Below are 15,005 nucleotides of genomic sequence, written 5' to 3'. Positions count from 1 at the left end.
TATTCCTCTAGATTGGCACTCACTGAAGCAACAGAAGCTTTACAAGCATTCTTAATAGTCTAATATAGCAATTCCACAATTGTTCTCTCTATTTAAACCCTCAGCAGCAACTTGAGAAGCCTGGCCTCAAACTTGATCACTGCACTTGGAGAGAATCCTAAGTTAAGAAAAGTGGTTTTCAAGCGCACAGCTGAAGCTCCCCAGACCAGGTCCCACATCTTGTACAGGACTGATCGCTGACCAGCCTGGACAAACGAGTGTTAACAGCACTGCCTTCCTCAGCTGCTCGTGCTGGTCTGAAGTCACTCGCTGAAATAGAGTATTAAAAACAGAGTAGCAAAACTGCACACTGCACTGGAGGATTTTCTGACCCTGTCTTTGAAATGGTTTCCTTAATTTCAGCTTGTTGAAGTACAGAGTACCAGTAGTCCCCAGAATTGCTCTCCAGAAAGTGAAGCCACACTTTAGTGATGCTTTTTCTCAGCTACGGGTTTACAAATATTCACTACTCACTTCTTCCCAGAACAGTTTCTTTACTTCCCTATATGAACGCTATTTCCATTACATTTCTTTAAGCTTATCCTTACTGCTTGCTTTCACAACTGCATTCAGAGCAGAGAGTAAATTACTTGCCAACAAGGCCAGAGAGGAGCAGATTGTAATAATGCTGCCTTATTTTCAGAAACAGTTGATGAAAATACCCAAGTCATCATGAGATAATTAACCATTCCACAGATAAAGCCATACTACTGCAAGTTTCTCAACACAATTGCCTCTATTATCCTTCAGATTAAAAGTCTAGAGAAGAACAGGGTACTCTACTTTCATGTTCAGTTCCGCAGAAAGACACAGTGCTTGGCAGTTCACCAATGCTATTGAAGATCCTTCTCTGAAGATCTTCCAAACCCGCTTGGACACCGTCCTGTGCCACGTGCTCTAGGTGACCCTACGTGTGCAGAGGAGTTGGACTAGATGATCTCTAGAGGTCCCTTCCAACCTTAAGCATTCTATGACTCCATGTGCTTCAACACTATCCTTAGGCCTCAACTAGCAAGTTACCTGGCCTAGGTGTGTTGAGGAGACTGTGAAAGCACAATTGTACACAGCAAGGAGCCCAGCACACCTAAAGTCTTACTAGGACACAACCACCGCCATATCCTCAAATTTTATTCTAGCTCCTCAAAAGCAGATTCCGAAGTCACAACACCATTTACTAGGAACAACAACGTTCCAAAAATAACAATATCTTATAGGCATCTGAATTTTCTGCACAACCTCTGCATGCAATTTCAAGAAATAATTAATATTATGACAGCACCCCAACATAAAAATATAAAATCTTAATAACTGACTCTAGAGAAACTCTGTATTGCTCATCAGTAATGTTTTGTCATTGGAGGTTACGCTAGATGACCTCAAATCCATCAAAACAACTTACATCATGTGAAGGAACATTAGCAGGTTACTTTCCTCCATCCCCTCGCACAGATATTATATATACACACACAGCGTGAGCTTGAGACTGACCCAGTTTCTCCTCGCTCACAAATGTCAGTCACTTCAGTTCATTGTCTGCTCTTTGTCTGGAGGATACATTCAATTCCAGTAGGGAGAGAGAAGGGAGGAGAAAAAAAAAAAAAGATAAGGCACCCGCTGCCCCACACACACACTCACACTTTCTAAAGCAGCACAACGGATCCGGCAGGCAGCCAAAGCAACATCAGAGCTTCTTCAATGGGAAGCCTGGCTACGATTTCCTAGGACATAGAAAATACAGACTTTGTGCTTTATGAATGTGTACACTCATTCCTCAAATTGAAACAGGATAAATGTATTTCCTAATTCTCCAGCAAAACAAAACTCCCTACTTAAACTAAGCAGAAAGAATATTGTGAATTATGCAACTTAACACTACAGCCTCAAGAATGTTTTATTTGCATTCTAGTGAGGAAACCAACTAAGCAACAGGCTGCCCCTTTTTTTCTAAGAAATGATTACATCATGATAGGTAAACATGCTAAATGGCAAAGCAAAATACAGCACTGGCACAAAAGAATATTCAATTTAAGCAACATATTATAGAGTTTTGAACCAAAACAACAGGTACTTTAGAAGTGTAGACTTTAAACCTGAGCCATTTTAAAGGAGTCTATTTCAACCACCTCACCCATGACTGCAGATGTTTTTGTAAAGCCTTACATGGGACTTAGTACAACAGGGACAAGTGATCTAAAATTGGGCAAAACCAGATTTTTGACCTCTTCCCTAAAGAAGGTCTGATCAGCAAGTGCATCAGTAAAACTGCTGATTCTCCCTCACGATTTAACTCACTAACCAGTTTCAGGCTAGCTTAGGAAAGAAGCCAAGAACGATAAGGTGTTTGTATGTATTAGAAAGCCTAGAGACAGCATAAGGGAAGGAAATGGTAACTGTGTTGAACTTCAGAAGGCAGGAAAACCCCACTTGTTTTGCACCGTTTAGCAGTAGCCAGGCAGCCAGCACATCTGCCCATCAAGCTATCACCACACCACGTCGTTTCTCAGCTGTCAGGGAAGTGGCAAGAGCCCGTGGTCCCCCAGCCCACAAGATACAGCAGTATTCCCAGCTTCTTCATGTCAGAGAACATATTGTGCACAGGCTGACAGAAGACATGAGGCAGGCAGAGCTTTGCTACTTCAGCTGTGCCAGGCAAGGTTACTACAGCAGAGGTAGTGTCGGGGACACAGGGCACAAGCTTCATGTAACCCCACTGCTCAGGAAACAACTTGGTTTTTCAACATGCAAGCAGGTTCCTCTGAAAGGGTATGAAAGTATTTAGTGAAAAGAGAGGTGATAGATAATGCTTCAAATCGCTAAAAAACAAACTGCAATTAATAGTACATGTTAAGACAACAGTATTGTTCTTCACAGAGAACTTAAACACACTCATGCAAACGTATGAATTCTCCCAACAATGCAATAACAGGAGAAAGAAGTCCATGAAGGAAGACATCAATACTGAAATATTCAGCAAGTTACCAATTCTATCCAGGAAAAGCACCATCAAGGACAGTACTTTTCCCTTTAAAATCCAAATACCCGTGTCAGGACTGATTATGCTACATACACAGTATATCTTAAGCCGACAGGACTATTTTGGTTCTTCCACCTAGCTACTTCCTAGTTCCCTAAGCACCACCCCAAAGGTTATCTCTTTCTAAAAAGAGCTTTTAGGGCAAATCATAATACTTGGCATCTAAATATTATAAAAGCTTGTTTTAACTCACGCGCTTGCTCATTTTCATTTTCTGTTTGGAACTGATAAAGCTGCCGTCAAACATGCTGAACGTGGAAACAGTGTCAGGTTCTGAGCTCTGCCTCTGGAAGTTTGGTAAAATGTTATCTGCATCTTTTTTTCCCAGAAGGCATCAGGATTGGCCTTTCACTGATACGATCTCCAGCAAATTTCAGAGTCACCTCTAGTTGTCAGTTGCCTGTAGTTCAGAACCACAGAGTAGCTCAGAAGCCTAGAAGGACCAGCTTGGTAATCAGAAGCATTTAAATACCAGAACCATTATCTTTTTCTTTGATTTTGGACAGTTATTCTCCCCATAAACTGCTGGACAGATTGCCTTTAAAAAAGGTTTAGAGAAAGCAGCAAAACAAGTCACCCAGAAAATAATTCTATATCTGAAGTCACTACCTGATAGCTGCCTACCCAAAACTGAACCCAAAACTCCTCCTTCTCCTCCAACCAACTGTATTCTCAAGATCAGAAAAGAACACTTCCCTATCAAGCCTGCTACAGCTACTGCAAAACAAAAGCCAAGATATGGTATTTCTTCCCACACAAAACAGATTTCACTTAAAAGATGACCAGGGAAAGCAACTGTATTTGCTAAGCTAGACAGAAGTAGGAATAGAAAAACATATAAAGCAACCAATATCCTATATTTCCATAAAGCAATGGGAAATTTAAATCAAAAGTATTACATGAACTGTTGAATCTTGAAACAGAAAATACAGTAAGAATATACAGATGAATCATTATAACAGAAACTCAGGAACTATCTTAGCAATCAAGGCCAATTTGTAGAGACAATTAAACTGAAAGTAGGATTTGCCAATTTTCTGAAATATTAGCAATCCAATTTACTTCCAACAGCACAGCATAGGGTCCTATTCAGCAAAGAAACAGAAAAAAATAAAATCATATTAACTTTTATTTCGCACATGATTCAGCAGTATTTACGCATACCATCAAACTTTCATCATGAGAGCAAACCAAATAAATTCAATGAAAAATCTATACTTCAAGGTCAGGCATGCATTTGAGACAGCTTGCTAAATTAAACTATGAGGAATTGCAAGTCCTTAGTGTCAGGCAAACAGGTGACAAAAACATAGCTGTTAAACTGCGGGGTTTTTTTGGTTTTCTAAAATAATATTTTCCTCCAAAAACTAATACTTCCTTAATTTTAAAACCAAGGGAATGCAAAGAAGCTCTATACACGAATATAGTTTTGAGCAAAAATCTAACAGTTAACAAAACAGGAAACATGAGCAGTATTTGAATGCAGGTCACAAAAAAGCTTTTGCTATAGCTTTTTTTTTTTAACATCTCATGCAAGATTTGATGAGCAAGCACCTAGAACACTTGAAAGCAAAAATTTGATATACAGAAACACTCTGACCTTGAATACTGAAAACATGCTCTGTCCTTTGCAAAGTAGCTGGTGTAGTGGCTGTCATGTACCGGAGCAAGTGGCTCGTGCTTTGAATAGCATTCCACTGCTTCAATGAAGCCTAACACGACAGGAATGCAGTCAGTATTAGCTGCTACTACTACGTTTGTCCACATTGTATGAGATACTCTGCCTTCTTATTCTGCACTAAAGCAATGCCTGTACTAGGCTTTCATACATCATAATTATAAACAAGTGTAACCGTTCCGTCAGAAATCAGGAAAAAAAAAAAAAAAAAAGATAACTTATAAAATGCGGATTAAACTTGTAAGAAGAATCTCACCAGTCCCTGCACCCTCTAATAACTGAAGTATTGACGGCATTCGTAACCTCATTAACCAGCTTCTATCATGTAAATGTCAGGCACTATATCATGAAAATCTTATCTTTGCCATTTTTTAGCTGTCAAATCAATAGAAAAATACTAACTTCATCCAAATCTTATGCATACAAAGTAATTGATGAATACAGTAGAGCATTCTTGGACAATTTCTCTCCAATTTTCTACCAGACTAAAAGGCAACGCTTCCAATCAAGACTTCACACTTATGTCTTGCCAGCAGAAGACCTCCAATTCTTTCTTGTCTACCTTTTCCATCTGTATTTTTCTAAGATCTCAATGAAACCAAAGTACACTTCTGCTATTGTATTTTAGTCAGTAAACAGCAATTTAAGTGTAACCCAAATTTTCTTTTCTACTCAATAAAGTCAGCAGTAAAATTACAAAGCAAAGGATCGAGTCTGTCACGTAAACACCTTTAATAGTACATAAATCCTTTCCAGAGTGGTAAACAGCCTAGTGGAAGGACAGGAAGGAACTGGTACTGTCAGGTACCTACGCACACTTAGCACCGATTAAAAACTGGTGAACCCTAGCATCAGAACGGTCTTGGGAAACTGGCATACTGAAAAGCTGCAACATACGAGGAAAGCTATATCCTGAAAGGGACATGTTCAAGACATCCTATTTAGACAGCAATAATCAGCTGCAAGTGCAGAACAAGCAACAGGTTAGCAAATGGCTTCAAATAAATCTCAATGTCAAGTCTTTATTCATTGGAAATCGTTCAAAATGTGTCAGACATATTTCCTTTAGGAATTGTCTGAGCCTAGATTTTACTTTGAGAAAAGAGGATGGACCACCTTTCCTCTTAGTAACCCTTCTAGGTACAGTTTTCTGTCAGCTGACAAAGATTACCACGTCTTCTTTCAACACAAATTAGCCTTTTAGATGAGGATAGACAAAGACTGACTGAGCCACTCTGATGAAATCTGCACTAGCTACAAACTTTATTTACTTTAACTTTTGAAGGACAGCCTTGTTTGGGCTATCAATGAAATAAATAATGCACGTAAGTTGTTTCATACTAACAAAAACAATCAAAACTGAACAAACAACACTATCCCTCCCTCACAGTATGGTATCTGGAGTAGTATGATGCCACTGAACTATTTCCACATTCTGTTTCAGCAACATCTCAAATAACAGAAATTAGATTCTGCATGTGCACAATTTACTATTGTGTAATTCATGTGAACAAAACAGGAAGTTCCACTAATCATGAACGTTATTTATATCCATCCCATAGAAATAAACAAGACTTTGTAGAAGTTACACAAAATTACCACATGAAAAAACGTGGAGATTTCAGCATTATTCAAAGAGATTCTAGAGGTAGTTACTACTCTTGAACAACAGCACTTCAAGATCAAATAAGAACAACAATTTGAGATCAAACACAGCTCTAAAAGCTAATTCCAGGGGACAGAATAATTCATCCAAGTCCTGATTGTGTTTTTGGCACTCACTGGGGAGTTTTATCTCTTTGATATTTAGTATCTAAAATTCTTAACCCCTTGAAATTAGATCTCTCTGCCCCTGATGTGGAGAAGCTTCAAAAAGGAACTTCAACAGCATCTTTCTCATGAAACAGAAAGGCTGCAGCAATGCCCTTGCTTCTGCCTTCCTGGCCTAATGCTACTCTGCATCCCCCCTCTACCTCGTTAATAAAGAGCTTCCAAATCCTCATATTGCCCTTTTATTATTTTTCACAATTACAGTAATACAGGTAAACTCTGTCTACAAACTTCTTTCTTATTCTTTACTTTCTAGCCACTGCTAATTGCAAATCCACTCACAGCTTCTATGTTTTGCTTTATAATTAACATCAAGAACTACCAGTAAAAAAAAGCACCACATGTGCTAGTAAGGGCTGGTACTTTCTGCCTTGCCCCCCTACTACACTTGCAACAGCTGCAGGGAAGATTTTTCAACTGGATCAACCTTGCTTTAAGTTTACAGTAAACAGCAGAGCACAATCTGATAAAATTCAAGCCCTAACATTCAAATGACTTCAAAACCTGAAGAAAATACTGGGAATGGAGTGCTAATAAATAACAGTGGGAGGTGAAAAACAACAACAAATGGTACAGGAAGAAAGAGGGTAGCAGCAGGGAATGACAATACTGGAAGCCAGGACAGGCTCACATGTAGTAAAACTCAACAGGAGCTGTGATACAAAAAAGCAGTTCTGCTCCCCAAATCAAGAAGCTCTCCCTTAAAAAAATCAGTTAAATACAAAGACTGGGATTATAATTTGCAGCAAACTGGAGCTGAATAGGTATTACTAACCCCAGCTTTCTCTCTAAGGTAAATAGACACAGTGAACCAAGAGTGAAATGGGGACTTCAGGTGCTTACCAATGAGCTCCTTGGAAGAGAGGAATGTGTGCCTAGGTCACATTTGATAACTGATGTATTTGGGTCTTCATTTCAATTAAATAGTTTGGTTAGTCAAGAGAGAAATAATTCAGTCACATTATAAAAGTGGATCACCTTGAAACACTGCTTATAATGTTTTCTTATTAGTCTTCTACTCCGAAAAGCCTGTTTTAAGACCTATAGCTTTTGACTAATTAACATGTATTTAAGATTATATCTTTTGACAGTAAAAGCTGATTATTTAAATGTACATCAAGCACCCTTGGTACAACCCAGAACACTCCATAAATTCTAGCACAACATCAGCCACGTGCACTAAGCAGCTTGAAGCTGAACTTGGTGCATAATTAAATAGCTTGCATTGTCAAATCTTTCTAGTTATTGCCGACTAGTTCAGTTGTGCAAGATTTTTGAAAGCAGACTTTGGTAATAACTTTATTTCCTCTAGCTAGCTTTGAAGTGAAGAAAAAAAAAACTGCAAGAAGGAGAACTCAAGTGGCCTTTAGCTGCCTGGTAAATGCTTTAATAAGAAAGCCCAATGGCCTACATTCACAAGCCTCTCTACTAAAAAACTATTACAAAACCCTATATAAAGTCTGACCATTTTTAAAAGTTTTCAATTAGCAAGCAGCAGTATCCTGTTAAAGAAACATGAAAACAAGTTACTGTCTTTAGCAGTGATGCTACTAATTAATTCCGTAAACAGTATTTTATAACGTGTGGTCCTAAGCATTCCAGATTAAGTTACTAGGATCGCATAAAAACACACCAAAACCTTTGCCTTTCAGTTACAGGATGGTAACAGAAACAGGACCTCTTGCATATCCATAAACAATGCTGCAAAACTGTATTAATAACAGTTTTTCTATCTGATGCACTTTTGACAACTGATAGAAACACTAGTGTTCTGCACCTCAATCTAAATCCAATCTACCCAATCCAATGAATACAATTTATTCTTGACCTAGCTAACACATCATCAAAATATTTCTTTATACACAGGATCTCAGTCAACTGGTCAGACAACCTGAAACGAAAATTATTGACTTGCTCTAGAAAAAAAAATATTAAGCCCAACCTTAAGTGTAATAAAACAGTATATGTGAGCATTACATGTAATTAATTTGAAAGATTAAGAGAAACATAGAGTTAGGTTTTCACTGCACACCCATATAGCTGGAAAGGTCTGACACATTCAGCCTTAGTAGTTACCAAACACATAACAAATAATGCAAGGTAAGAAAAAACATCCTACTGCAAAAAAATAAGAATCCTTTAAATAGTGCATTATAGCTAAATATAACTGCTGCCCTGGCAGCAATCATAATAAACAGTTTATGGTCATAAAAGCTAGAGAGGAAACAGAAGGGAAAGGGAAGCAACTGGAGGAGAGAAAAAAAAAAACACAACTTCACATGCTCAGGAGATCTAACCGCCCATGGTACCTTTAGGAATACAAGTCTCTACAGCTAGTGCTGGTATTACTGTATGCTGGAAGTACCTGAAGCTGTAAGTGATAGTAGAAGGATCAAATTCACCTGTGTAACCAAGACAAAAAAAATCCTCTCCTCAAAGAAAAGTTTTTGAAGATATTTTTTTCTCTTTATTTGCTAAAAACTTTCATATTCCAGATGCAGAAGAAAAGAGGTCCACATAAAATCCCAGTCTTTCAGCTTGCCTGAAAAGATACTACAGATGAGGAGGCTTAAGAAAAGGTTTTCTTTATCTGAGGAGCACAGTAAGAACATGGGTAAAAAGCTAGCATCACATTAACATGGAAGCACAAAGAGGTGCCTGATTTGCTGGGACTGAATTGTGAAGGGACCACACATTCATCTCCAAGTGTACAAATCTCACATCCCTCTGCAGCACTCGTTTGGTAGCTCTAAGTACATACTTAAGCTAAGCAAGCTACAGAACACCTCTCTATGCCAACATGACTAAAACAGACAGGCTTAAGGAAGCAGCAGAAAACACAGTATTCGGAAGATATATTCTACATTAAAAAACTATTCTAAACCTTCTAAAGAAGTCCTCAGACCCTCTGTCCATCCCAAAGAAGCCGGGAAAGATTCTGTCACCATTATTTTTGACTAAAATGATAATTTGGGTTCTGCAGATACTTTGTGCTTATATGAACCTGCTTGTACCTTCTGCCTCAGGATTCTCCCAAACACTATTTAAATAGATGATCTATTTGAGTTGGTAACCTCAAGATGCTAAATGAAGCAAATTTAAAGAAAACAACATTGGCAAAAAGATAAAAGATCACAGGCTCTCTTTGAACAGGAATAAAAGGCATCACCATGGACAGCTCAACAAAGATACTTATCTGGAGTATATCAGTGTTCAGAGAAAACAGGAGGGTTGAGTGTCTTCAGAAAGAAATTCTAAAATTGCTCAAGTATCATGTTCCAGCTGCATCCAATTTTGGTTACTTCATATTAAGATAATAGCAAAAACTCAGGGAATAGATACAGACTTGCCAAAGCAGAAGCCTAACGCTACAGGTTATAAAGTCAGGATCGCACGATCTAAACAGAAAGAGTTAGGGTTTGCCTACAGGGAGGATGCTCCCTCATACAGTTCCCACCATGAAGCACAGCTATAGCAATCCCAGTCTCAGAAACAGATAAACTAGGGTGAAAATTTCATTTACCTTAGAGCTACAAACCTCAGTGAAGGACTTGTCCTTGTGCATCAAGAATCAGCTGCTAACAGATTTAATGTCATGCTAGACAGACAGATTAAAATGTTCTGATCCAATATGGAAAACATGATTCTCTGATATCTAATAAAGTGATCAATTCCATACCAGAGTTCAGGATCTAATTTAATAACCCATGAAAGTACACAGAAAGCTATGAATCTCTGGTGAATGTGTTTTATTCAGCTATCTGTAGCACCCTGTGCCAGCTAGAGAGGAAGTTTCCTGAAATCGGTTTTACACAGCATCTTTTCCAGCATGAAAGCGTCCAACTAGGTTAGCAGTTAATCAATACTAGGTTAGCAGGTCTCCTTTCTTTGGCTGCTTAAGAACAAAACACAAGCCCTATACATACTGTATTGCCAACGCTGCCAAAAAAAAAAAGCAAAATAAAATGAAGTCTCACACACAGAGCAGTTTCAACATGTTATTTCTGTAAAACTATCTACACTGGCCCAATTGTGTTTTAGCAGTATCAGGAACTTGCTTAATCACACTTCACTTACACTTGTAGTTCTATTAGTTTGGGTCATAAAACTTTATTTTGAAGAAAAAGGGAATTCCAAAGCTGCAAGAAGCACTTCACCAGCCTGACTTCCAGATTTACAAGAGTCGGTAGGGCCGAGGCACAAGCTCCCTATTAACGCTTTGGGAGGACAGCTTCCAAACCTGCAAATCCACTCCGGGCAGCCTCGTGCTTCGGCTATCGATCGTCTTTGCAAGAACACTAAGATACATGACAGTTCTGTCAGCCGCCAAATAAGACGAACACCCAGAAAATGGCTCCACTGTGTGAGGTATTTGGAAAAGTAGTCTGCAACCAAACACCAATAATTTCTCAAAAGTTAATCAGTTTAACGTTTTAAAGCACTGAGTCTGTCATCTACCAGCCAAACAACTTCACAGAAAACAAATGTTTCGCCCTACTAATAAACAGCAAAGGAAATGCAGCAGCATGATCCTGTTTTCAGGTGCTTCTTTCCTACCAGTTTATCTATTATGGGCCTTGGGCATTGGCTCTTCCCTCCTTCCCATCGGAGAAAACATCCCCTCCTTAACGACTGTTAGCTGCTGCATTAAATAGCTTTGAAACCAGAGCTTTAAAAAGGAGGGAAGGGAAAAAAAAAAAAAAAAGCAGCAGTTCTTTAAGTTCTTAACAAAAAATGTTCATCCTAACGCACATTCAACTTGTTCACCGAGATGAAGAGCAGCCAAAGCAGGGACCGAAGTCGCGAGGTCGCACCTTTCAGGCACGACTAAGGGGCGAAACGTGCCCCGGCGCCAGCGCCCCGCGCCCGCTGCGGCCGAGCGGGTCCCGCCGCCCCCGGACCCCCCCGTCGGGACCGGCCCCGGCAGCCGCCGCTTGCGGGGACGCGGCAGCCGGGCCGGGCCGAGCGCGGGGCCGCCGTCCCGCGGGCCCCGCCGCGGGGGAGGGCGCGGGGCGGCGCGGACGGAACCCCCCGCCCGTCCCGGCCCCCCTACCTGGCCGCAGCGGCTCGGTGATGCTCAGCACGAGGAGGAAGAGGAGGAGGAAGGTGCCGCTGTCCGCTTTGGGCACCATTTATCCTCCGTTCATCCTCCTCCGGCGCAGCGCCACAAACCCGCGGGGAGGGGAGCGCAGGGCGACGAGCGGCGGGGGGAGCAGCAGGAGGCGGGGCCGCCGCGGCTGCCGGGCCCGCTGGGGGCCGCCGTCCGCACGGAGCTTTTCCCCCTGCCCCCCGCTCGCGTCCCCGTCCGCCGCCGCCCCCGGGCGGGCGGGAGGCAGCGGCGCTGGCAGCGGCGGGAGCGCGGGGGCAGCGCGGGCTCGGGCGGCGCCGCGCTGCGGGCCGCTCGCCTCGCTCCGCCGGCGCACAAGATGGCGGCCGCGCCTCCCCGCCGCCTTGCCCCGCCCCTGCCCGCGGCGCGGGCGCGCGGCCAATCGGCGGCGGCTCTGGGGGCGGGGCTAATTGCCTTCATCTGCATACGCCCCGCCCCGGCGGCGGCGCGCGCGCACCGGGGGCTCCGCGCTGGGCCCGCCCCCCGCGGGCTGGCCACGCCCACGCGGGCCTTGACATGGCCGCGGGGGGCGCGCGACGGGGGGACATCCCGGAAAGGCGCGAACCGGGAAACGATCGGGCCGGGGCTGGGATGGCCTCCACCAGTCACCTCTGTCGCTGCTGCGGTGGCCATGATCCATCACCTCTGTACCCACTAGGGTGGCCACAGTCCACCACGTCTGTCCCCCCTGCAACAGCCCGCACCAGGCACCTCTGTCCTCACCAGCATGCCCTTGGCTGGTCACCTCTATCCCGAGGGGATAAGGGGGGAGTTTCCACTGGTTATCACTGTCCCCAGTCAGGGAAGTCTTCCCACACTCCGTCCATGTGCACCAGGAAGGTCTGTCCGCATCACTGCCACTTCCACCTTGACCAGCCACCTTTGTGTCCGCCTGGGCAGCCTTGGCAGGATACCTCCATCCCAGCTGGGATGGCCTTTCCTGATTGCAACATTCCATCCATGAAGGCCTTAGCAAGTCACCTCCATCTCCTCTGGAAAGGCTTTGTCCCAACACCTTTATCCCCCTTGGAGGAGATGCCTGGTCTTACTTGGTCACCTCCATCCCTGACAGGATGGTCCCCACCACATCCCCAGCCAGGATGCTGTTCTCAGGCACTTCCATCCTCCTTTGGCATGGCCTTCCCCTGCCACAAGCTCCTTGTCCCCAGATTCCCAATGCCCCTGGGGTGGCCAGAGCTGCACATGCCACCCTTGGAAGTGAAGGGCTGCCTCACAGAAGCTGACTTGTCACTAGTCACAGAGGCTAACTGTCCTTTGACTATTTTGTCTAATCTATTATCACACCTGGGCAGGGATAAGACATGCCATATTTTCGTATGCTTTCCCTGATTTTCCAGGGATTTTCAGGTGTGCAGACACAAGCAGGTAACTCCCTGACACGATGCAGTGTCCAGCACTGTGACATTTCTGCAGTAAGTCCATTAGTTTCACCATGCACAGACAGAGCTTTCGTAATTACAGCAGTGACTAGGTTGGCTGCTATTTCTATACCTCCTGGAAACAGATGCATTCCAGGTTCTCAAGCCCCTCCAGAGAGGAAATGCATAGAAGAAAAAAAAAAAAAAAGGTTAATTGTGCATCCCAAATCATCTTTAATGGCCCTGAAAATGACAGGTGCATTTAGGAATTTGATCCTGGGTGTTGCTCCACGTCAAACTGGGTGGTGGTTGTCCCTGAAGCGCTGCCGGTGTGAGGAAAGCCTCTGCAGAGGGAGGCTGCGTCCTCAGCACGGCAGCATTGCAGATCACAGCCCATTGAAGCAGAGGAGCAGGATTGTCACCTCTGATGTGATTTAGGTGGTTTTTATTTCCAGCAAAAAGCAGCAGTACAACCCTGAAGATTGCAGAAGAGCCCGTGGTGGCATTACCAGGGCAATGCTCCTCATGAACCAACGTGTTTTTAGCACTTGGGAGCATCTCACTCTGCCACACTCTGTCCTGTCCCCTCTACTATGGTCCCTCCACATGCCACCCACTAGGCCAGGTGCCAGTGCCTCCTCTCTGTTCTTGTCCCATGACATGTCCCATGCCTTGCCATTGAGCTACGTCTCTTAACTGCTACCTGCTGCCTTTAGGAGTCCAGGGACAGCCACCCTTGTAAAAGCTCAGGCTGTAGCGGTGTGAGTGATTTCTGGAGAAATCTCTGCACCCTTCCGTGCTGCCTGCAGACACCCAGGTTTGGTTCTGCGATAATTCAGAGCACTCAGTCACCTCAGGCTCCTTGCAGTTTTTGCCACCGAGGTAGCTGGAGTCCTGATTTCAGCCCGCTTGCAGCTTGTTCTCACCTTGGACTGACAGGCTCCTGAGAACAGAGCCCGCGCCACCCAGAGAGGTGATCCACAACCAGCCCAGACCTCGGTTGCTCTGTTCCCCAGTGCCAGTTCATAAATCTCTGCAAACTTTCTAGCCTGTCCTACTTTTTTCCAACACCTGATTTCCTAGACTGTGCCTCAGCTCTTCTGTTCCCACGAAAAATAAAAAAACAGCAGAGCCTTTTCCCTTCTTGTAAATGGATTGGCTGACACAGCTTCAGGGCCCAGAGGCAGATCACACCTCGGGAAAACAAGGAGCAATGTCACAAGCTTCTGAGGGGCACTAGAGGAGCTACAAGGCAATGGCTGGTGCCTTCCATGAAGCCCCTTTGCTTTCATTACTTGTTGAAGAGGCCCAAGATTGTATTAGAAAGGATAAAAAGGCAATTGTACCTTGAACACCCACTTCCCTGGGTAAGCTGGAATTTCCTCAGATGGCCTAAGAGGATGTCCTGGTATTTGGGGGAATGCCAGAGCATCCAGCCGGACCACAAACTCTGCAAGGGGCTGAGCACGCTGTTTGCCTTGTGGTTGCCACAAGGTGTAGGCAGGAAACAGGTAGTTTATTCTGCAGGAAATTCCAACTTTTCAGTAAAATTCAACTCAGAACTAAGAACAAAGCTAAAACTTGGGAAGCTGCCTGCATTTTTTTTAATGTAAGTGAAATAAACGAGTATAATATTCATATTACTTGTACATGCATGCACCCATATCCCTGCTCTTTGCTCCTGTTTCTGCACAGCACATCAATAACGAGGGAAGGGAGCCTGCAGGGTTATTGCTCAATGAAGTGATGCGACTCAGCAGCAGCTCGATTGCCATGGACTGTCGTCTGGAGGGCACCCACCGAGGCCTGAGGCCCGTAATGTGCCCTGGTCTCAGGTGGCCACTGGGCACGTTGCCAGCTGCCACCTCAGGGCCACACTAGCCTCCCAGCCAGCCAGGCTTTGCTCTATCTATTGTGAGCCGCCGGCAAGGAGCACCA

The 15,005-nt window shown here is 43.6% G+C and overlaps 1 protein-coding gene across 4 annotated transcripts in view; it reads right to left on the bottom strand.

The window, feature by feature from the left end:
* The window catches only part of DGCR2 (DiGeorge syndrome critical region gene 2), a 40,704-nt gene extending 28,863 nt beyond the window's left edge, over nt 1-11,841 (bottom strand). The window contains exon 1 of one of the 4 annotated variants that reach the window (XM_088532344.1): nt 11,635-11,841. In XM_088532344.1, the coding sequence (XP_088388470.1) occupies nt 11,635-11,713 (79 nt within the window). In that variant the 5' untranslated portion in view covers nt 11,714-11,841. The remainder of the gene's footprint in view (nt 1-11,634) is intronic. The other 3 variants (XM_088532346.1, XM_088532345.1, XM_088532347.1) reach the window with 3 other exon arrangements.
* Nucleotides 11,842-15,005: the final 3,164 nt, after the last annotated feature.

Source organism: Tinamus guttatus, unplaced genomic scaffold (genome assembly GCF_059628265.1).
Source record: "Tinamus guttatus ecotype Peru unplaced genomic scaffold, ASM5962826v1 Tinamus_guttatus_pri_ptg000459l, whole genome shotgun sequence".
In the NCBI taxonomy this organism is placed as follows: domain Eukaryota; kingdom Metazoa; phylum Chordata; class Aves; order Tinamiformes; family Tinamidae; genus Tinamus; species Tinamus guttatus.
Note: the sequence above shows the minus strand (reverse complement) of the source record. Positions and strands in the feature narration are given on the sequence as shown.